The 23,759-nt window shown below is 43.9% G+C and overlaps 2 protein-coding genes across 2 annotated transcripts in view; both read left to right on the top strand.

The window, feature by feature from the left end:
- Positions 1 to 5,301, top strand: part of TAMM41 (TAM41 mitochondrial translocator assembly and maintenance homolog) — a 29,978-nt gene extending 24,677 nt beyond the window's left edge. Inside the window, exon 9 of the mRNA XM_054076793.1 lies at positions 20 to 5,301. The gene's annotated coding sequence lies outside the window, so the exon portion shown is untranslated. The remainder of the gene's footprint in view (positions 1 to 19) is intronic.
- Positions 5,302 to 12,654: 7,353 nt separating this feature from the next.
- Positions 12,655 to 23,759, top strand: part of VGLL4 (vestigial like family member 4) — a 96,770-nt gene continuing 85,665 nt past the window's right edge. Inside the window, exons 1-2 of the mRNA XM_054076244.1 lie at positions 12,655 to 12,862; positions 19,877 to 19,953. Coding sequence (XP_053932219.1) covers positions 19,890 to 19,953 — 64 coding nt within the window. The 5' untranslated portion in view covers positions 12,655 to 12,862; positions 19,877 to 19,889. The remainder of the gene's footprint in view (positions 12,863 to 19,876; positions 19,954 to 23,759) is intronic.

The following is a 23,759-nucleotide window of genomic DNA, read 5'->3' as shown; positions in this document are numbered from 1 at the left end:
CAGATGTTGACTTACATAGGTGTGCTCGGTGGAGAATTCTTAAGAGCAGAGAATGCTGATCCCGGTGGTAGAAACAGACCCTGAGAGACATAAAACTTTTGGACATATCAACAGCACAGGAAAAGATTCAGGATGGAGTCATGACCTTCTGAATGAAATAGTTACCAGGTAAGAAGTGCAGTGCTAGCAGAACTGCCTGGTTCAGCCATCTAACAAGGTAACAGCTTGCATTTTCATCCTAAATGAAGTACACCATAGGAGAAACTGCATTTGGGCAGAAGCAAGGACAAAGGACTGGTGTTTATACCAGCTGCTTGGTGTTAGCAAATCTTTAGTTGGGTCCATTTAGGGGAGGGGGGAATCCTCATCTTAGAATATGAAAAACATGTGGAAACTGAACTTCATGGATCAACTCGTGTAGGGGCCAGGACAGCTTCAACAATAACCCTCTGTATGAACAGTTACCAGAATGTTTTGTTTGTTTGTTTGTTTTTAATGTAACTGAATTTTATACATCCTGGGCTCTCTTTAGGAGTTGTGTTTATTTGCTTTTAAGGCTGGTGGGAAAGGGTCCAGGTGAGCCACGTCTCCCTCTGAAGGAGAGGATGCTCACACTGGGGAGGATTTGTACTCCACACATTCAGTGAGATCACTCTTAGAGACACTCTATTTTCCTCTGTGTGTGAGAATTCTGTTCCTGTAGTCAACTTTTGGAAAATGATTACTGTAAGCAGAAAAATGCAGTTGGTTTTGTTTTTAGAAAATGCTAGTTGCTGCACACTGGATTGTTAAAAATCTGTTCCACGTACTGAATACATTACCAGATAATTAAGGCTAGCAACAAAAATGTTATTTCAAATTTTGCCTCATTTGTCTCTTCTTTATGTCTGTAAATGAGATGTAGCCATTGCATTTTTGTAAATCCCATAATTCCCTCAAGGATGCAGGCTTTCCGAGGTGCTGTATGGAAATGTACAAGCTGAAAGGGGGGAAAAAAGATATCTGCAGTGCACAGATGGAGCAAAAACTTAGAATAATCAATATGACCAAAATAAAGTCAAAAAGTAGGCAGTGGCAAAACTACACACTCAACTTTTAAGGAGCTCATTCCTTCCTCCAGTAAATAATGCCATTAAGTGAATTTTTATATCACAGGCCATACTGGGAAGAAGGAGCATCCAACAAACCCATTATAATCCACCTGTTGTGTTGTTTTGTTGTTTTTTTTAAAAAAAAACAACAACAAAAAGTTGAGGATGGGGCTTTTTAAACCTGGTTAAAAACCAGCACCACAGGGTGTGAAACTACTGGCTCATAAATTATAACTGCTTCAGTTACTGGTTGAGAGAGATCATGTGTCAAGATTGCCCAACATCTGGTTGAGAATTCTTACTACAAGAGTATTTAATTACTTACCATACATACATCACTCTCATTGAACAAGTATGTAATTCCTTTCTGAGGTGAATGCCAACATACAGCTTGGGCTTGAATCTGCACAAATAAAAACACTTCAGAAGTGTCTGTGATGCCTCAGTATGGTTGGACACTGCTGGACTCCTCCTGGGCTGCACCGTAAGGGAAGGCTGAGTTCCAACAGCTCATTCCCTTTTGTCATTTTTATTTGTCTCCTTGAAGTTGTGGCTGTTTCCCCTTTTACTGAGAAAGAGTGGCTATGGAGGTGTGTGTGTGTACATGGGCTTTAAACAGATTATCCTATGAGGATATCTTGCATCCTGGGAAGCTGTGTTTGTTCTTCTCTGCAGTTCCTCATTACTCCACTGTTTGGGAGTGAGCAGGAGTGAATCTGGAATTTGTCAAATTATGAAAGGCAGTTGTAACTCTAGGGAAGCTTTTAAAAGAGCAGCTTTCCTTGAAGAGCTACTAGCAATACAGTTAATGTTCTGACTATTAAAGTAACACACATTTAAAAGCGGTTGTGATATTTCAGAAGGTGCTCACTATTGAAATTCAACTCAGTGTTCAAAACATTGGAAGTCAATTATATGTCAGTCGGATGTGTGAGAAGGAGTTGGCCTTGGTTCCTGTAGTGAAATAACCCTCTTCGTTCTGGACCTTGCTGGTTAAATAAGGGCATTTATTTAAGAAGTAATGTTCTTGTAGAAAAAACAGGACTGTACTGCTTGCTGTTTAGCAGCTAATTAAACATCTTTATGTGCAGCAGATGCTGTCTGGCGTCCAACCCTCCCAATCTTTACATGGCCTATTGCACTGCCAGTGGAGCGGTCCTGCCCCTCACAGGTGTCACCTCACTGCAGCTTGCCTGTAATCCGAACTGGCCCTGTGTGTCCGGCCTCACTGAAATACCCATTGCATATCTCGATTTGGCTTTATCAACTTTCTTTGTGTGTAGTAGTAAAATGAGTCATGTTTTGCTCTTTGGAGAGACTTTTGCAAATCCCAGTTTAATAGTACCTAGCTTGCTCTATTTGTTGATACATTGCCAGCATTGTGTGTGCTGTAAATCTTAGTGAGACATAAGAAGGTCCTTCCTCATTGTCCATCCAGGCTGAAATGTTAAACTGTATTCTGTACTGTAAATCGTTCATCTCTGCGCTTTTTAAAAAGTGGCCTACCTTTCCCCTTGAGGCTGTTGGTCTTGAATGTATTTATTTTTCTGGCAGAGCGCCATGAATGAATCATAGCCTCGAGTGGATCACAGTCTGAGCTCCTCACTATTGTTAATATAAAATATTCTCTGCAGTTGTTACAACGTTTTGCTATGTAAAACTATTAAGAGAAGAGAGATTGATTTCAGACCTGTTAGTTGCATTTGAAGTTCCTCAACAGTCTGTGGAAATGATTTCTTGCGGTCTCGCAGCTGTAATCCACTAAAATACCTGCTTATTTTTGAAGGGGAAGTCATTACATAGGAATATGGTATTAACTCTTTGTTGTAAGGAGAGTGTTTTTTCTTTCACAAAAAATAGTCACGTTAGCTTTTCATTCCATTTGTAATTTTCCTGTTTATACCTTCGTGCTTCATTTCCATACTGCTTTACTGTTTCATTGTTTCTCTTCTTGACTTAAGGGTTAAGTCTTTCATTCTGTTCTTCAGACATCCCTGTGTTTGGGTTTGGCCATTGCACCATGGATATTGTTTCATGCTCCATCCCCTTATTCCCGTGTAACAGTGCTTTCACGCAAGGCAGCCAGGCAGATTATTTATTTCTTGACATCTTAAAAGGTTTTGTAAGGAAGAGCCTGAACCCAATCAAACTACTGAGGATTTCTGTAGGTGAGTCAGCAGCACGGGCCTAACTGGCTCCAAGAACAACAGTACCAGTAACTCTATCTCGTGCCTCACAGGGAGTAAACTGTATGACACAGGATGGATGGGAAATCAGAATTTGACTGGATACATAACCATAGACTCTGGTCCCTACTCCTCTGTACAGCCTTTAATCTCACCGTTGTGTCCCTTTACTAACTTGCCTGCCATTGTGAGCGACCCATTTGGCTTGTGGCTGCTCGTAAACTTCAGATTTGGGCAGTGCATAAAACCACGCTACACCAGATCTTGACTTCCTCCACCAACATGTGTAAGATATGATCTTTATTGCTTGCTTGTTTCCCCTTTTTCCAAGTGTTTGAGCAGCGCATTCCTCCCCGTGGCTGGCAGTGTGACCCTTCCCATACTGACCGCACCTGACTTTGTTTCAGCTGCAGAGATGTGTTTCTCACCTGCGCTTCAGTGAGGCTTCTCTTTAGCTTTGGTTGACCCTCCGTGTCAGTGAATTTGAGGAACAGATAGGAAGTGGCAGCTGCAGCCCCATCACAGACAAGGTGCCTCTTGGAAGCGTACGGCTGAACAAGTGGGATTCTTTTCTATTGCAGGGCGGGACTTTACAGTATCCCACAGTGTCCTGATGTTTGCAGCGAACATCCTTACCAAATTGGGGAGGGAAAGGTGGGTAGAGAGGCCAGTAGTCCTTGATGGCTTAAGGAACTGAACTGTGAAGTCCACGTTCTTTAAATTGATTGAGGAGGTAATAGTAGAGCTTGTTCCGACTTGGGAAGCTGTAGGATAAACATAGCATTTGGTGAGTGTCCAGTAGAGGGGGATCCAAGCAGGGCTGTGACTCATGCCTTTTCCCAGCAATTAATTTAAAAATAGAATTGAAATTGAAATATGCTTGGAAGGTCAGAACGTCAGGTCAGTATGTGTCTGGTTGTTTTTCATGGGTAAGATGTTCACAGGACAAACCTTCATTATGGAATTCTCTTCTCCTGGCCATATATCCCGAATGTATAGAAAAGGAATTTTCTTTGTGTTACCTGCTGCAGGAAGAGGAGACATTACCTTTGTGTAGCTATTTTCTGGTATATTTTTTGTATATTTTTTGTATATTTTTTGTTTGAGTGAACAGCTGCTCTGTCATGTTTCATGCTGTGGTTTCATAAAATTTTGTAGAGACCTTATTTACCTCTTTTTCTAGATAAAAATCTATAGCACAGTTGTTAACTGATCCTGAACTTAATGACTGCTTTAGGAAGAGGCTGTAATCTTTTTACTCTTGCATGTTTTAACCTCTTACTCAGACTTGTTAAATCAGAAATGTTTCAAATGGATTAAGTTTTAGTGCATGAACAGACTGTACATTCTGAAATTATTCATAAGATCTCCAAATATTTGAGTTTCAACTTTCGTCTAAGAACGTGCACGTCATTTTTGCCTCCAGAATACAGGATAACCTTTTCATTAATGGTAGATAGCTATTTTGACACTTGCGCACATTTTTTTTTCTGAGAAAATGAAGATCCTGCCAAGACCAATATTCTGATCCAACTGAAGCTTCACAGAAGTGTAATTGGCTATAGAGGCTTCTTTCTGCCTTTAAATTTGAATAGAAGTCAATTCTTAGGAGTTTGCAGCCATAAGGGACACTCTTTAAAATAAATAAACAAATGGTCGTAAAACTCTTATCTTTTTGTTCCTTCGCTTGCCTTTGTTGTACCGTGAGACCTTCTTTGGAAGACTTAAGCCTGATGTTTAAGGTCCTGCTTTATTAAACAAGCTTAGTAAAGAGTTTAGTTCAATAAGGCTGAAATGAGATATTTAATTAATTTGTATTACTTCAATTGCACAGAGTCTAACTTGCTCTCTGGTATACTTGGTAAATTTAAAAGTTGTGTTCCCACACAGTGGATTATTTTTTTAATCTCTGCCTCCTGCCAAAGTTTCTCCAAACCTCCTATTTTAAAATTAGTAGCAAAGTACGAGAAGGGGCATTCAGTGGTTTTTTGTTTGTGGGTTTGGTTTTTTCTTTTCGAGTTGGAGTCGTGTTGCTCTTAGGCAGGGATGCGATGTCTGGCTCACTCCCTGTACAAGCCAATAGTGAGAGCCAAGAAGTCAGTAGGCTCATAGAGTCCTTCAAGAAGTGGAGCAGGAGAGGGGGAAGAGCTGATACAAAGCAGCTCTCCAGTGTCTATATCATAGTGGTGTTACAGTGCTTCAGCGTGACATTTTGGGGCAGTGCTTTTTAAAACCAGGTCTGGTATCGGGGCTTACATCTCGGATGAGGAGATTGTCCACATTCTGCTCACTCATGGCTAACCCTGACCCGCACCCTTGGATTAGAAAATTGCCAAGTGGAAGGCTGAGGCAGTAGCAATTTGACAGTTTGAAGGTGTGTTTGTACAGACAGACATCGATGAAAACTACGTCACTGTGCTTTAAATTCTTACGACATTTTTAACTGGATTGTGTTTAAAGGTTGTATGTGCATAGGTGCTTTTAAAGTAAAGCGTCTGTTTTCTGTTACTTTACTTTTTGTTTAAAGAATACGTCTCCTGTTCCTTGTCTAGTTTATTTGTGCCTAATTTCAGCAGGATTGTCTTTCCAGTATAAAATTGAAAATCAGTGTGTTATTCATATTAGAAAAACCAAAACCAAAACTCCAGGACACGAAACCCTTCTTCCCTCCTGAGTTCATGACTAAAGTGATCCAATTGCTGTCTGCTGCTCCACTGGGACTGGCAGAGCTGCCCGGGCGGGGGACTGCAGGCAGCAGAGCTGTGCTGGGGTGAAGTCCCAGCGAGAAGGGCATGTGTGGAAACCACGTGAGGAGAAAGCCCGCTTGGTCCAATGAGAACTGACCTTAGTCTACAAAGTGCTAGTCAGGAGGAGTTTAAAGTCCACAGTAATTACCGAGGGCAGGCTTGTAAGAATAATAAAGACAGAAGCAGTATTAAACTTGGTGCAGGTAGTCTCATCTAACAAATGCGGCTGAACTGGATCCTTCCACTGTGATTCCTGATGCATCTTCAAGGTGATAGATAGGGACTTTAAACGAGTTTTATGCAGTCTTTGGGTATCCCTTCCCTTTAGGCAGGCTTGTTACTGTGGTCCAGTGACCTACTGCTGGTGTCTTCAGTTTAGAAGCAATCCTGGTGACAACATGACCTTTTCTTACAGCCTTGAAATGTCTGTAAGTTCTGTAGCTTACAGGGGGTTAGTATCTAAAGTCTTAAAACAATTTCACACCTAATCATGAACAGCAACCTGTTCACCATTTTAATGATCCCAGTTGCACTAAAGTTCCTCTTGTCCTATGTGAAAGTTAGGATACAAGTCTAATAGGGAGTTAAATCTATTATGATGTGTTTCACAGGAAGAGGGGCAGAATCAGGGAAAAAAAAGTGTATAATAAATACATTACTCTGAGAATTTACCTACATCTGTATTTCACTGATTATGTTGACCTTTCTTTTGCACTGAGTTTGCCATCCAGAGTGGTGGTGTGACTCTCTTGTCATTTTATTGGTGTTTAACAGAACTTTAACAAGTTAAAACCAGTGAGTTATGGCCACTGGGTGCTTTTAATTTGTTAATCTGTTACTCTTTTTTTTTTTGCTCAGCTATCTTGTCTTGTCTTCACTGTATGGGAACCTCCATAGGGTGGAATCTTCTTCTCTAGAACAAAGCAAGCAGAAAGTACCTGTGGTTAAATGTTCTGAAATATCAGAATTAGTGGTGTTCGTATTTCTGCTTGACTCTGAAAGTATCTCATTGTTTGCTTGAAGATTATGCTGCTATTATAACGCTGCTCCAACTGAAATTATACTGTGTCTTTTAATCTTTCTGTGGGTGATGGGGCAGACAATTACGAAGAGGGCAAGCTTTGTCTTGAAGCAGGTAATAAATAACCATCTCCATCAACTCACAGTTTGGATCAACTTGTCTGTCTGGAATTACTGCAATTTAACACATTATGGTCTAATGAAATACTAAACTATCTTAAAAAAAATTTGAAGTCTCTTTAAATCTTCTGTGGTGCAGTCTTTTGAATTTGGGTGTGTTTTTCTATAAGGTAGCTTTGAGGTGCAGTGCAAAGGAATCTAGATTTCTACAGCAAAGAGATTCAGCATTTAGCAGTATTAATGTTGAAGAGAAGATGTTTGTAAGGCAAGGTAATTTGTGATAAAATGTATTTTGAGGTATGATTTCAAAAGCTGCTGTCATTTGGTGTAAAATTAACCTATTGAAAGAACATGTGGAGAGCTGGAGGTATGTATTGTAATTGTACTGACGGATATTGCAAAGCGACAATGTGCTTCATTAAGCCTGTGACAAGTAGTGGTGTTTTGTGTTTAAGCACAAACTTAATCATCTTTGTGCAGAGTTTAGCGTATCTGTTTTAAAACAAAAGTCAGATTGCAGTAAGAAATGGGAAGAACTCTGATCACTCTTTCACGTGCAGTGATTGCCAGCTGGCAAATTCCTGAGACGGGCACCTAAAGAAAAAAGAATCATCTCTCTGAGGCTTTGTTGATGGAAGCGACGTGCAACATATGCCTCTGCTGCTGTGCCCCTGAAATTGCTTGGAAATAGTTTAACAAAGCAGGATTGAGTCAACATAGAGTATCCATGTGTAGTTAACGCCGTAGTCTTTAGGCGTATCACTGCTGTGTAGGGAGATACGCACCCAAGGCATTTTTAACCAGCTGTTGTAGGGGAAACCTTTTATTTTCTTAGCTGGTCATGGAACAGATAGCAGGCTTAATTTCAATAATAATTACAAGGATAACACTTGAGTCTATAGAATTAGGCCATCAGATCTCCTTAGAGGCTGCAACTGCATTTGATACAAGACCTTTTATTCCCCCTCTGCTTCCTTTCCCTCCGCTATATGTAAAGGAAAAAAAAATATACAACACACTTAAGTTGTGAAAGAGTGGTTGCTAAAGAAATATCTCAAAACATACCTAGAAATGTCCTAGCAGTGTTTGTTGCTCATTGTTGTCTTTCCGTTGTTCTACAGAGTGTTGAGTGGGCCCCGGGGATGTGGGCTGTTACACAAATTCCGGGTAGCACGTGTTTGCTGGACAAACATCCTCCACAGCAGAAACGTTAGGGCAGACATTGCTGATCCTGCTACAGCCGAGCTGCACGGTTCTTTGCAATCCTGGCTCCCACATGTAGTGGTTAAATCGTCTGTTGCATGCGCTATAAGGTATGGAGAATGGCACTGATTTTTTCAGTGGTTGATGTACGCAGGAACAGGAGTGACAGCTGCAGGCTGTCCCTGGGTTTGAATGGCACCATCACTGCTCTGCCTGGCTGCCTGTATTGGGCTGAAGCACTTCTGTTTTAGTTCAGTTACAAGCCCTCAACTCTCTCAGTCAGTTTTTGTTTCAGCAAAGTATGTTTTTGCTGGTATGTGAGTCAGCAAAGAGCCTCTGATATCACTCAGTTATGAACATACAAAACGAAATCCGAATTTCTACACCCAAGCAACCCAAAATATGGTTCGTCAAACAAGATTGGGTTTGCTGATTTGTGAATTTGCCTTTTGAACAGCGTGGCGGAGTGTTAGCACGTGTTCGGTTTGGGAGATTCAGCAAGGTTTTCTTACAGCATGTGAACTGTTAAGATTTGTTTTCAAAGATTTCCAATGTTTGACTACTTGCACTTCATATTTTTTTGTTTTAACCAAGGCTGACACCCACCTCTAGTGGGGAGGTCTCTCCGCGCTGGCAGCATTTGCAGGGGAACACACGGGTCAGCCTGCCCAGAGAGCTGATGTTCCCTCAGACTCTTCAGATGTTTAATAAATATCCTGTTCTAAAACTTTTGCTGGGAGTTGTAATAGCATATCCAAAGGATCTAAAGCTGGTTTGACCTCTCCTTTTTCAAGCTCCTCCTCGTCCCAGGAGCGAGCTCTCTTTAAACAAAGAAACCTTTCCTGCCTCTTCCCCTCCAGCAATTACAAACAGGAGTGGCGTACTTTTTTCTTGAAGATACATATTAAAAAGGTTTGTAATTAGTTTGCAGCAGTTCATTCTCATGATCTGTACCAGCGTCTATCTCAGATCTTTTCTCAGTGCCTGTGGTTTTGTTTTCCATATTTCACAGTATTTTTCTTGTCCAGTATTTTTATTTGTTCTCAAATAATTCTTACATTACTGTTTTGACTACCATTTTTTCCAACTATTAGATCATCAAACTCCTGTTCTGCTTGCTGGTAATGACAATATTTTCCAAGAGTCTATTAATACAATATTAAATTTAAAAAGTATATAAATATTACCATATGTGGTTGTAAGTGTCATAGATGAGTAGTTTAAAAATGCATAAAACATGTTTATGGTCGATTAATATTAGACTATATGCTTTTTAGTTTTTTAGCAACTGAAACCTTTCTGTTCAATATACTGAGTTTCTTGAGTCTAAATCTGGATTTAATTTAGTGTTTGGAATGCGTTTTTGGCTGCCTTTTGATGGCCCTGAGATTGCATGGCCTGTCCTTGCGAGGATATGAAAATACTTCAGTATCAGTTGTTTTTGCATGATTTTGATAGATTTTTAAATGGGAACTGGACAGCAGAGACCCTTCATGGACACAGAATCTTTCAAGGAATCCCAGTGCAGGGTGTGTGGGTTCATTCCAGACCGTTCCCTTCCGTGCAGCCTCCCACACCACTTGGCTGGCTGCTGCTTTGGCTGCACCTCTGGGTAAACGTGGGAGCTATGCTGCCTCCGCTATTTCATACATAAACCCCAGTTTTAGGATCTATAATAAACCTTGCCATGCCTTGCCACTATGTTTTCTTGAGAAAACACAGGCACTTGTGCTGCCATTTACAGTCTTATGCATTTCTCAGCGTACCACGAGCAGAATTCTACTGAGACACTGCTTATTTCTGCTGCCCTGTGCTCTTGGGTTCCACAATGAATCTGCATCCCTAAGGCTTTGTGGGGCTCATGTTGATTTGTCCTTTTATTTCCCTTTGCAATGGACTCCCAGGAGCCGCCTGAAGTTCCTTGTGGCATTTGTGAAGGCGAAATGCAGCGGGACTTGGTTCTCTAGGTGACTGGTGTTCAGTGTGAAGAACAGAACACGAGTACTGCGCCTTCCCACATCTCCTCCTGCTCTGGATTTAGTCCATCCAAGCTGCAGTGCCTGCTGCGGGAAACAGCATTATCAGTTCTTCCAAGTACGTTGGTACCGTCTCAGCTCAGCGACTGAGGAGCTGTTCTTTCGTGCCTGCAAGCTCCCCAACAGTTCAATTTCCAAATTACTCCGAACAGGCACAGTATTTTAGCAAGATGTGCTCCTAAATTGCATGAGTCTTGAAAAGGTTTAACTTGGAGTGAGCGGTACTACAGGTCAGTGGGAATGACAGAGGATGTGCTGGTGTTTAAGTGGCAGAGAAATGCTGGGATCTGAGAGCGGATCTGAGTGCTGAGGCACTGGATTATTCTGGCCACGGGCAAACTTTGAGCTTTTTGTAACGGTAAATGGGAGCTCCTACTCTGGAAATGGAAGGGTGGGAGAGCCCTGTGACCACAGTGATAGTTCAGCTGCAGTTTCACACCAGTCTGAATTTTGGCAATTTCCTCAGGTGGCTGAATGAGTCACACCACATGCAAGAAGGGATTCTGCACAAAAAAAGAAAAGGCTTCAGGAGTAATCGGCATAAACAGGAAATAAAGACAAGCTGAAAGAGAGGAGATTGAGATGAGAGTTCAGGAAGAAATGTTTTCCTGTGAGAGTGGTGAGGCCCTGGCCCAGGCTGCCCAGGGAAGCTGTGGCTGCCCCATCCCTGGAGGTGTTCCAGGCCAGGTTGGATGGGCCTTGGGCAGCCTGAGCCAGTGGGAGGTGTCCCTGCATCACAGGGGGGTGGAACTGGATGGGCTTTGAGGTCCCTTCCAAACCAAACCATTCTGTGATTACTCCCGTGCCTGTTTTTAATGTTACCCTAGAAGACCTTGTTCTCGACGTCCCTGTACTTGAGCTGTGTGCATCGTTGTTAAGCTGGGGTCTTGGATGCTGAGCGATGGTGTGTTTTAATTTCACAGGCGTCTCGTGCATTTCTGCTTTTAAAACCTGCGTTGTTCTTACGAGAAGCTGTTGTATCGTTCCCCCTTGGTTCTAGGAAAGCTTTTTAAACTGTATTTAGGAGTCATCTGGGCAGTGAAGAACAGTGCTCCCTGCTTTCCTGGCTCCAGGAACAGAACCATAGAACAAAATAGAATCATAGAATAGTTTGGATTGGAAGGGACCTTACAGATCATCCAGTTCCACCCCCTGCCATGGGCAGGGACACCTCCCACTGGCTCAGGCTGCCCAAGGCCCATCCAACCTGGCCTGGAACACCTCCAGGGATGGGGCAGCCACAGCTTCCCTGGGCAACCTGGGCCAGGGCCTCACCACCCTCATGGTGAAGAAACTCCTCCTTATGTCCAGCCTAAATCTGCCCCTCTCCACTTTATCCCCATTGCTCCTCGTCCTATCATCACCACAAGCCTTTGTGAACAGCCCCTCCACAGCTTTCTTGTAGCCCCTTCAGGTACTGGAAGGTCACTCTAAGGTCTCCCCAGAGCCTTCTCTTCTCCAGGCTCAACAACCCCAACTCTCTCAGCTTGTCCTCGTATGGGAGGTGCTCCAGCCCCCCGATCATCCTTGTAGCTCCCTCTGACCCGTTCCAAAATCACGGGATGTTTAGGGTTGCAAGAAACCTTGAGGCCCATCCCGTTCCCCCTGTGCCGTGAGCAGGGCCATCGCTTCTCGGTGTGTTTCCGCGCTGCTCTCGCCACCCTCCCTTCCCAGCAGCCGCGGGCTGAGCCTCTCCTGCCCCTCTGCCCGCAGCCGGAGCAGCCCCTGCCCGTGGCTTCAACGGGGCGGACTGGGGCGCGTAGTCTTGCTGGGGGGGCGGGGCTTGGCGGGCAGGTGTGCCTAGTCTAAGTGGAGGGGGCGGGGCTTGAACGAGGCGGGGCTTCGTGGGCAGCGGCGGTTTTTCTTACTGGCGGGGGCGGGGCCTGGCCAGCAGCAGTCGCATAGTCTTACGGGGGCAGGGTCTCTAAAGGGCGGGGCCTGGCGGGCAGGGGGCGCCTCGTTTTACTGGAGGGGCGGGGCCTGGCCGTCAGGGCGTGCGTTGTCCTGCTGGGCGGGGGCGGGGCTTAAGGAGCAGGGGCCCGTAGTGGTGCTGGCGGTGGGCGGGGCTTTAGCTGGTGGGGGCGTGGCCTGGCACATAGGCTCGCAGCTTGGGAGGGGGCGTGGTGGATGCTGGGGGCGTGGTCGGGGGCGTGGCCTGGCGGTCAGCGATGCGGCCCTCTGAGGGGCGTGGTCTGTTGTGGGCGGGGCTTTGCTGTGGCGCGGCCTTTGCGGGGCGTGTCCCGCCGCGCGCCCCTGGGCCGTGCCCGCCCCGCGCCGCCGCTACCTGCGAGGATGTGATGTCACGGCTCATTACCCTAATTATGCTGAGCTCATAGCCCCAGCGGCCAATGGGCCGCGCCGCTCTCCCCACCTGCTCGGATTCCGCCGTTCCTGGGATTCCTCGCCGGGCCGGCGGCGCGGGGCTGCTGCTCCGCTCGCCCCGGGCTCGGCGCCGAGCGGTGAGTGCGGAGCGGGGGGGGGGGGGAGCGGGGAGAGCTGCCATCGCGCACCCGCCCGGGGCTTCGCTGGCCGAGGGTCCCGCGGGGACGGCGGGAGCCCCTGTAGGGGTTCGTTTGTTCCTCGGGGCGGCGGCTCGGGGCGGCTCAGTGCTTCCCGGCGGCGATCCCGAGCGAGGGATCCGCTCAGCCGAGCTGCCTGCACGTGGCTGCGGCGCTGGGAGCGGGGAACCCCCGAGCCGGCTCGTTCCTCCTGCCCCGCGGGTGCTGAGGCGGCCGGGGCTGTGCCGCTGCGGGGCAGCAGCTCCCAGCGCGGAAAGGGCTGCCGGAGAGCTGCCGAGGGGCATCGTACGAGACCGTGGAGTGATAGGACTAAGGGGAACGGTTCTGAGCTGCGAGAGGGGAGATTGAGATGAGATCTGAGGAAGAAATGTGTTGCTGTGAGGGTGGGAGGCCCTGGAGCAGGTTGTCCAGGGAGGCTGTGGCTGCCCCATCCCGGGAGGGGCTCAGGGCCGGGTTGGATGGGCCTTGGAACCCCTGATCCAGTGGGAGGTGTCTTTAAGGTCTTCGGGTGGAACTTTGAGGTCCTTTCCAACCCAAACTGCCCTGTGATTCTATAATAGACGCTTTTTAATTACTTGATTTGATTTAGCCAAAGAGGGGGAACTGATCAAGAGCTCCAGATTTCCTGCAGGGTAATTTTTGTGATTAGATTTTCTCTGACCACAGAGCAGAGAGTCGTCTGAGGAGCGCTCCTCGTACTGGAAGCTGTGAAAGCTGAGTGAAGTTCTCGTTGCAGGCAGTGATATTAAGAACCTTCGATCCAAAGCTGTATAAAACCTGGCAGCAATCTCCCTCTCCTGCCTTAATAATGCATAAACTTTTTAAAAGGCTCTTCTTGAAACTTTTTGGCTTTGATTTGTGTTTTCCTCTCTGCGTTGTTGGGAGGGTATTTCTAACGTAGAGTGTGTTTTGCTTAAAAGCTCTACATCTCTCTCTTCCTGTTGATACACTGGTTGTAAGCTTGATATTTGGCATCGGGCTATGAGGCTTTCTGCGCAAATAAACCATTGATCTGGTCCATTAGATTCCTGGTAGAACTGGGGTGTTTCTGCTCTACATTTGCATTGCTTCTTGAAGCAAACTACTGGGCTGAATCCAGTGTTGCTGGATTACGGGGTGGTGAACGAGGACAGTGTTTGGGTGCAGGATGATGCTGGGTTACCAGCCTGCCGTGTCTGGGGGAGATGAATGCCACTGCCACCTTGCTTTTACACCCACCGTAGAGCTGGAATTAGGCCAGCTCGGTGAGCAGTGAGCACCCAGAAGTGGTGCTGAAAGGGGTGGATCGGGCACCCTGGTAGTACAAAATCTGTCTGGTAGCTAAAATGGCTTAGAACAACATTGATACAGACCTTTACAGTTAGAGAGAGACTTACAGTTAACTGGAGAAGCACATTCACGTTCTGAAGTGCTGGGATGTTCTTTTTTCAATATATGTAGCTTTGATAACTAATACAGTTTCCAGACACTGATTCATTTGAAAGTTTTCTGTTATAAAAGGTAGTTTTGGTTCAGTTCCTTTTACTATGGTTGGATGTTGCATAACATTTTTGCAATAGAATATGTTACGTATAGGATGGACCAAGCAATCTTGTAGATAAAGACACAGGCAGGTTAGACTTTCCTACCTTTGTTTTCTTATGTTTGTGAGATTTTAGTTCAAATACCATTGTTTTTAGCTTTTTTTTTAGAACATTACCTTGTTAAGGAGGATTTATACAACAAGAAAACAAAAAGCACAAGGTGAAGTGCCAAAGCCTTCCTTTAAGCTTACAATTTTCTGTGTGATAAGTTAAATAATTTAGTTGTTTCTGTTTGAAGATTTGCCTGTTTGAGCGCATTTTCCCCGTGCAAAACAAGCATGGTAAAATGAAACAAAATACTGAATAAATACATTTACTGAACTCACTCTGAGGAAGGTGAGTTGTAAATGCCGAAGGGTGATCACTACATGGGAATCACAATCTAACCTCAACACTTACAGGTAACGTTTTGCATGGGGATCTCCACACAGGATTTATGTATCCACAAGTAGGAGCTCCGATCTAGGTGCAGCTGAAGGAACTTCAATGTACTGTGGCTACTGAACACACAATGCACACAGGGTGCTTATCATTATTCTCATTCACAGTACAAATATGCTTTACTCTCTCCTATCTTAGAAATGAAAAATGTTGACCTGGTTTGCATCACACTGTTGCTTTTTCTTCCTTTCTCCTGTAGGCTTGCTGATTGTGCTGATAAGGTGTGTCTGGATTTCCTCTTCAGTTTAGCTGTCTTCCATTGAATTCAGCCCGAGTCCGTTTCTTGCGTGCTTCTGATTGTGATTTTTGACTGGGAAGTGCTGTGCCTGCCTTTTCCTCAATGTCAGCTGCTTTTGACCTCTTGTGCCCACACTCTTCAATTTATCTTGTTTTCCTCATGTTTATCTACACTTAGTTCACTTTAGTCCTTACTCTTGAGTGTCTTGTTCTTGTCTTACTTTTTTGTTGTTGTAATGGGCTTTGTTTATGAATCCACTTTTCCTCCCTCTGACCTTATCTCTCTAATTGCACCAGATGTATGAATTCAAGTACCAGAGTTTTCTCTACATCACAGGACAGTCCAGTCTTCTTTCCCCTTGGCATTGTGTAGATGTCTATCTCTAGTTCACACCACCGAGTCTGAGAGATCTCTTACTGGTGTCCACTGTCAGGTGTTTCTTATTAACTTGTGTGCAGTGGCTGCTGCTGCTCTGTTTGTGTCTCACAACTATAATCCAAGTATCTTTATGATTGGTGACCTCTCTTTAGATCTTCAGGTCCAAACTCTGTCTGAATGCTTCCGATTTTGCTTCTCCGTGTGGCATGTCATTTGTACAGGCCTTTTGTTCTCATCACCCATCTTTCTCCTTGTTTCTGTCGTCTCGCTTGTTCCGTTGGTTGCTGGTTAAGATCTGCTCTAGACAAAAGCCATCATGTCACCATGATGGAGATTACTGCCGCAGACACAATCTCTCATGTTTCTCTTTCCTCTCTGTCTCTTTGCTATTTCCCCTTTTTTTAATCAAATATAAAGTTTTTCCCTTTATTTCAAGTCTCCCCTGGCACATCCTGTGGTGAATAACAGCTTTTGTGGGACTGAAGACATCTCCTGTTGTTCCGTCTGCAGTTTGTCTCCAGGGCGGTGTCTCTGCTCTCTGTTTCCACACACGCAACTTTAGGGTTTTCCCCGTGTGCTTTCCCTGATGCTTGGAAGGTGCTGTATAAATCCATTAAATCATTTGCTAAAGCTTTCATTTCTCTGGAGTTAGGTGCTTGCTAAGCTGGGAGCACTCTGGATGCTCCTGAACTGGCGAAAGCTTGAAAAGGAGAGGGAAAACAATGTGCAGTTTCCTTATGTGAATGGGTGTTGCGTTCTGCAAGTGTTGCATTAAAAACTTACTAATGGATCAGTGTTTAGTAACATATTTGTCTTTCAGATGTTGCATTTTTATCATTCTCAGTCTTTGCTGTTTTTCAGAAGTCTCTTGGCTGCTTTGTAGGTGAGGTGACAGACACGGAGCGCAGTGACTGGTAAATGGAAGGACTGAGTGAGATACTAAATTAATATTTGAAATGATGGTAGATAAAGATGTCTTGAACCTGTGCTTTTGGCTTGAGTCTCTTCAAATCCAACAGTTTGGATTTTGTAACAATTAAGAAGCTATGAAACATATTGTTTAAATGGTATCTATCCCCAGGAAGTTAAGTTTGCCATACTTGTATTTTGCTAGTGACTTGTGTTCTCTTCCAAGAGCTGGGAATGCAGCGGTGCTTGCACATAGGCTGGAGAGCTGGGTTATATCAGGGATACGGATAAAAGGCAGCTTAGGTTCGGGTTAGCTTCTGCGGCAAGAAAGGTTTCTGTGTCAAACAGAGCATTAGCTGGCTTCTATCATAAGTCTGCTTTTTAACTGGTTTTTGTTAGGTTTTTTTTTGCCCTGGGAATTGCACTGTCCTTTTATTTCTGACCCGTGGCTCCCCCAGGATGGCGAGGCTGTTCTCCGCAGCCTGTCTGCGAGCGGCTGGAGCAGTGGCCGTCCTTGCCCAGGTGGGATTGGGCTTTTAAGCTTTGAACTGTCTCAGTGAAGATTCCTCCTCTCTCATCCTGGTTGGCAACCTGTCTTTCTTTCCTGAACTGTTATCCCTGTCTCGTTAATTTAATTTAAGGATAGAGGGACACTTCATACTGTTTGAGCTTATATCTCCTTGAAGGTAGTTTTCATGGCTGTGAGTGTGTGTAGCGTGCTTGAGAAAACACAGCGGGTGTGGAATTTGCAGATCTCCGTGTTATCCGCATCCCTCCAAAGAAGCTCTTGAATGGATGCACGATTCCTCACAAGACCTCAGCTGATAGAGAAACATTTCTGTAGTGCTTTCATGATATGAACTTCAATAACACACAAAGTTACACAACTATATTGAGGCCAGTTTTAGTGAAGTCACTTTTAAAGTGTCTAATTTCCTGAATGGAATTAAGACTTGGTTCCTGTTTCCTTCTCTCAATGCGGACTCTGTCACCAGCTAATTCTCTTACTAGGAGCATGTTCCGGAAAGGCATCAGGCATCTGCTGCTCCCATTATTTGAAAACTACTGAAAAACTTCAGGAAAACAACAATTTGTTTTCAATAAAAGACATGTTACTATCCTTGCATTGCATCAAGAGGGTTGTTTTAAAGAGTTGACCAAAAAGTTTTGTATGGTTGTCTTTGAAATTTAAGACAAAGGTGGCTGTGCTAAATTATGTGTTGGCCAACAGTCTGATGGAGCTGCATCATCTGGTCAGACATATTTTAATCTCTTTTCTAACTGTATTTTCACTCTATTTGAGGAATTTGTGTGAGAGGGTCAGTAATCGATGGTCTGGGGAGAAATAAAAGTGGTGATTATTTTAAACTCCAGGAAAACTAAAAGCAGGAAAGAAACCAAGCATCAAGGCCTAAGGGATCGAAGTGGAATGATGCTGAAGGATCTTCAGTGAGTGCTCACTTCCAAATCTTTGATTTGGCCAAATGCGATATAAAGACAAAATATTTAATGAAGCAGACTTAATAAAACAAGAACCTAACATCTTCTTTTCTAAAGTGTATTGCCCACATGTACCGTCTTTAAAAGGAAGAGTTAACTGATCTGTTAAGTTTAGTTAAAATACTGTTCTTGAGCAAAAGCTGATTCTGTCAGGGAGGGAGAATGCTTTTTTTAATTTATCCCTAAGCGCTATCCTTAGTTATTTCAAGTATTTCTCTTGCATGATTTGATGGAAACAAGACTGGATTGAAGTCTTTATTGAAAATATATTTTTTAAACTTAAAAATTCTTTTGAAATCTTTTCTCTTATTCTTTAAAATTTTTGACTAGTTTTAAAGTCTTTGACATTATATAGGAAGAGGGAGGAGGATAGTGAGGTTTGTTATTTATAGTGCCAAGTCAAGGCACTCGTTTCCCAAACACATGCTTGTTGTTAAGTCTCTGTACATGTGTTTGAGATTTCTGTAGTTGCCACTACCTTTCTTTTTTTTTTTTTTTAAGACCATGCTGTAAAGTAAGTTACAGTGAACAGTTCTTGGGACGGAATAGCATGCTAGCTCTGGGGGTGGGGAAAGACCAATGAAATTGTTAGCAGTCCTGGATTTCCTCTTTGTCTCCATTTGTTTTCTCAATAGCCTATGCTGTGGCCTTCTGAGTTAAAAACACATATAAGTTGTTGGCCTGTTAGCAAAAGCATCTTGACAACACATTATTCTCTTCCTTCCTTTTTGTATCTTTTGTTTTTTTCATATGGAAACTTTCTTGGTTTTGTTTTGAAGCCATTCAGGCGAACCTTCAGGAGGCTCCTGTAAGCTGGGGTACAGGGGTTTTTTTGGATGGGGGAGTGTTGCCCAGTACAGTGCTGAAATGTGCCTTTTGTGTGATGGGGTTTCCTTTTCCTGTACGGGAATTCATAGAATGGTTTGAAGGGGACCTCAAAGCCTATTCAGTTCCACCCCCTGCCATGGGCAGGGACACCTCCCACTGGCTCAGGCTGCCCAAGGCCCATCCAACCTGGCCTTGAACACCTCCAGGATGGGGCAGCCACAGCTTCCCTGGGCAACCTGGATGAGGGCCTCACCACCCTCACGGGAAACATTTCTCATTAATAAATCATCTCAATCTCCCCTCTTTCAGGCTGAAAACCGTTCCCCCTCATCCTGTCCCTCCTGCTCCCTCCCCAGCTTTCCTGTAGGCCAGATGTTATGTGTTGTGAGAGGAGAGTATCAGGGAAAAGCAGCTACCGAGGAGTGATTTTGATTATACAAGTTACAATTTTCAGTCTGTATTGTCACATATACCACATGCCCACTGTTTGACTGTATAAGTAAGAAAATGCTTATAAGCTTTGGATGATCCTACTTTGGGCATAGGAGAGTATGGAGTACAAGTTCATTGAATACTATGGGTCTAAGGCAACCTTATGCTCGTGCAGGTAGTCAGGCTGGCCATCATCTTCAGATCAACTGCACCTTTAGGTATTGTCTCAAGTAGCCATTTATCGGGATGGAAGGGTGGCACGTGGAGGTAAAACTGCTTACAATGTGTAGCAGATAACCCTGTTGCAGTATACATGACCTGTGGTCATCAGCTTCAGTCAAGTACTTGAGAATTTGTCCTTCTGGTCTGTTTTGGAAGAGTAGTTGGTGGGAAAGCGAATTCCAATGTTTCCTTGTTTTCAGTAATGACTTAGTTTTCACAAACCCTGCCCTGGCGTAACATGAGAAGAGCAGCAGAAGCCTGGATTTTTTATTCTTTCTGCTGTCCTGCTCTTGTTGTTCATTACTGCTTCCTTCTGTGACACCCACTGTGTGTGTGCTGTGAACAGGCCGTGCGCCACCTTGGATGTTGTGGTGAGGGCTCCGTGGCTTTACTCTCTGAAACTTTTGACTCTCCGTTTTCCAGGATCCAGAGAGGAATGGAGACTCCATTGGATGTTTTGTCGAGAGCAGCTTCTCTAGTACATGCTGATGATGAGAAACGTAAGTCTGAAATTCAGTTCTCTGCTTTGTGGGATCCAAGTGCTTTATGTTTGTATGTCAGCCTAGGTGCTGGCTTTATCAACCTCTGCATTTTACTGAATCGAAGCCATGTGAAACAATGCCTTCAGAAGCCCTTCAAAGGGCTTCTGTTCAAGTTCACCTTCCTCAGGTGCAAACCCAATACACTGCATTCAGATTGGTTAGTACAGAATAGAAAATCATTGCCTCTGTTTCCCCATTGCGTTTGCACTGTCAGTAGCCAAAACATTGTCATGGAACTGCTGTCGAACCGTGCTAATAATACCCGTTAAACCTCTTCTTATTTAAGAACGCATCACTGGGTGGCCGTGAGTAGGTTGCAAAGATTCCTTCTCAGTTCATAACAACTAAGAGGTCGACTGCTATCATTAGTAACTAGCAATTCATTTTCCTTTCATGGCTACTAAAAGGCGAGTACAGGGCTTTAACAGAGTGAGTGTCACTTGCAGCCTCAGAGGTTCATGTCTGCCAGCTATTTGGGCAATAGTTTTGCTTTTAACGTTCACAGTAAGCATTTACTGTGGGCTAACTACTATTAGAATAAAGTTTTCGGTTCTGCTAAGGTGCAGTGCTGCTCTGTAGATAAGATTGTTGTTCTGTCAGGTTTTCTGTGAGCCCGTGGAAAGCAAAGTCTTGGGTATCAACCTGAATCGATGCTAACTAGAAAAATGGTATTCTGGATTTCAGACTGCTTTTGTGTGTAGCTTCTGTACATTAAATCGCCTTTTAGGATGAATTCTGCTCTTCTTTTAGTCTTTGTTCCTTTATTTTTGGAAAAGCAACTGCCTTGAATGTTGAATAAAGTAATTGCTCTGCTGCTGTTGCTAATCAACTTACTAAAGTAACTGAAACAAACAAACAGCAGTATATTTAGACAACAAGACCTAAGTTTTTTCTGTGTTCAAATAGTCAAGATAAGAGGAGCTTACTCTCTCAGAAGTCGTAAAATAGAGGAGCTCATCAGAGCACAAAACCTTCTAGCTTTTTCTTTCAGCATTCTTTCTTGTTCACCTTGCTGCTGGATAAGTACCAAGTTTCTGCTAGTCCCAGTTGAGCAGGATGGTTTGGTTGGTTGCTGCCCTTTTTGACTATTGCTGGTAAAATGAACAGCAGTGAAGTCCTTGAGGAAATAATTCCAACTGTGATTTTGACCTGGGGGATTTATCTTGCACACTAACATGGATTTGGAGAAGAAGCAAGAACTTAACCTGTTCTCTTTTGTCTGCATTTTAAAATATGTATTTTGAATATGTATTCTCAGTTTTCTTAAGCTCAAATGCATTCTTTTTGGTTGACGATTGCCTAAGACTGTAGTTTGATTTTGAGTTCCACAGGGTAGGAATGTTGGGCTGGATTTAGAGAACCCAGAGGAAGTCTGATTCAGTGCAACTTGCATGTGAGGAAGCTGATGTGTATCTGGTTCAAATTTACATTCCTTTAGTCTTACCACTTAGACTTAATTCGATTTATGCCACTCTGCAGCTTCTAACTTCTGCTGTCTCCAGTTTGTCCTGTTGTTGTGCGTGTTGCACACCAAAAATGCTGTTGTATGAAAAGCTTCTCGAAGGAAGGAAGGAGTCGTCCGGATCGGTTGCCGAACTCGCTCGTTTTTGTGTTAACTCTTGTGGAAATGATACCAGGCAGACTTCACTCTGTGTCACTGAGGGGGTGTGAACAGCGCAAAGTTCCTCCTAATCCTGAATTTAGCCATTGCCCTGGAGCTTTCCGGTACAGGGCGTGGTATGCTGCTCCTGGGGTTCTCACAGGGGTTCTGTCCCCTCCTCTCTTGGTCCAGCACATAGAATTCTGAGTTGAGTTTCTAATGCTCCAGCCATGACCACAAGTGCAATACTTTCTTTTTTTTTTTCTTTTTTTGGTTTTTTTCTTTAAATCAGATTGCTTTCAGATATTCACTATATAAGCAAACTATTAAATTTACTTCAGATACATTTCCTGTATGAAAGTAACGCATACATACAATAATTTTACTGTTGAGTCATTGGGAAAAAGAAATCCAACAAATACTTTTTACATTTCTAGTGATATCAGAAGTTTCCTGTTTCTAAAGGTTTGAGTAGGGATTTCAGACTAATTTAGTTTCTGAAACATTACTGTCTTACCCCAAATCTTTTATTTTTGTGCTGGAATAGAAATTTGTCTAACAGCTAACTGCTGATGCCCTTTGTGTGTTTCATGGTTGAAATGTTATCCTATTTTTTGAATGGAGAGTGAAGGAAATGTACCTATAAGCTATCCTGACACGATAGTGCTACCAGGTGACTATGGGTTAGATTCCACTAGGGAAACAATAACTCTGCTTGTTAAGATGACTCAGCTCACCTCAGATATTCTCATCTAAGCTACACGCCATATAAGAGTTGAAAACTGCTGGTTTGCCCCTTTTTAAAGATAATTTTAAACAATTAAGGGACTTATTTTAACAGCAATATCTCAAAACTAGTCCTTTTCAAAGTAGTTTAATATTACAGCTTTTATAAGAAAAATAAAAGTAGTCTTAACACTTCTCCGTCATCCCATGTGAGGAGTGTATGCATCAGACATATAAAATATTGTTGCAGTTACACCATGTGTGCTCCTGCCCAGGGTATAAAGCTGTTCAAGCTGAAGTGTAGTGGTCTCTTATTCATACATACCAACAATTTTCACTGCTTCTTTTCCTGAAGGCGTTAGTACTGTTTGTACACAGACTCTTGATCCTCTTGCAGACATCTTCACACCCTGATGTGCTTTTATCCTATCTCAGCCTCTGCTTCAAACCGATTTCTATAGAGTGCGTTTACTGAATGCGAGCAGTGCTGTTACAGGTTCCTGTTAACAACCAAAGTTTATTTTCTGAGGCTGGTAGGTATTTCATTTTATTTTAGTTTGTCTGAGTGTATTCAGAAGAGGAATGCGGCTGGTATTTATGAATTTAGTTCTTTCTAACATGAAGGATCCTCGTAGCTCTGTGGGCGCTCACTGCAGTGCCACAGAATGTCAAAGTGCATCACTGTAGATACAAATCACACTCTGCTTAAAATAAATACGTTTATAATTTCCAGCACATAAAGAAATGAATGAGATGTGTGGCAGGTGTCCCAGAATGGGTTTTGGCCTCTTAAAGAAATACAGCCTTGAGTTTATTAGGGTCGGATTTTGTGCAGCTGCACTGATGTGGTTGAGGTTGCCCTTCAGTTAACGTTAGTCCCATCGATCCTCAATGGGATGAGGTTTAACAAGGCCAAATGCCGGGTCCTGCACTTGGGGCACAACAACCCTATGCAGTGCTACAGACTGGGGGAAGAGTGGCTGGAGAGCTGCACAGAGGAGAAGAACCTGGGGGTGCTGGTTGACAGCTGACTGAACATGAGCCAGCAGTGTGCCCAGGTGGCCAAGAAGGCCAACGGCATCTTGGCTTGTATCAGAAATGGTGTGACCAGCAGGTCCAGGGAGGTACTCTCCCTCTGTACTCAGCACTGGTGAGACCGCACCTCAAATACTGTGTTCAGTTCTGGGCCCTCACCACAAGAAGGATGTTGAGGCACTGGAGTGTGTCCAGAGAAGAGCAACGAAGCTGTTGAAGGGGCTGGAGAACAAGGGTTACGAGGAGCAGCTGAGGGACCTGGGGTTGTTTAGCCTGGAGAAGAGGAGGCTGAGGGGAGACCTTATTACTCTCTACAACTGCCTGAAAGGAGGTTGTGGAGAGGAGGGAGCTGGCCTCTTCTCCCAAGTGACAGGGGACAGGACAAGAGGGAATGGCCTGAAGC

The sequence above is a fragment of the Cuculus canorus genome, chromosome 11 (genome assembly GCF_017976375.1).
Source record: "Cuculus canorus isolate bCucCan1 chromosome 11, bCucCan1.pri, whole genome shotgun sequence".
Classification (NCBI taxonomy): Eukaryota; Metazoa; Chordata; class Aves; order Cuculiformes; family Cuculidae; genus Cuculus; species Cuculus canorus.
The sequence above is the reverse complement of the archived record's forward strand: the minus strand, read 5'-3'. Positions and strand labels throughout refer to the sequence as shown.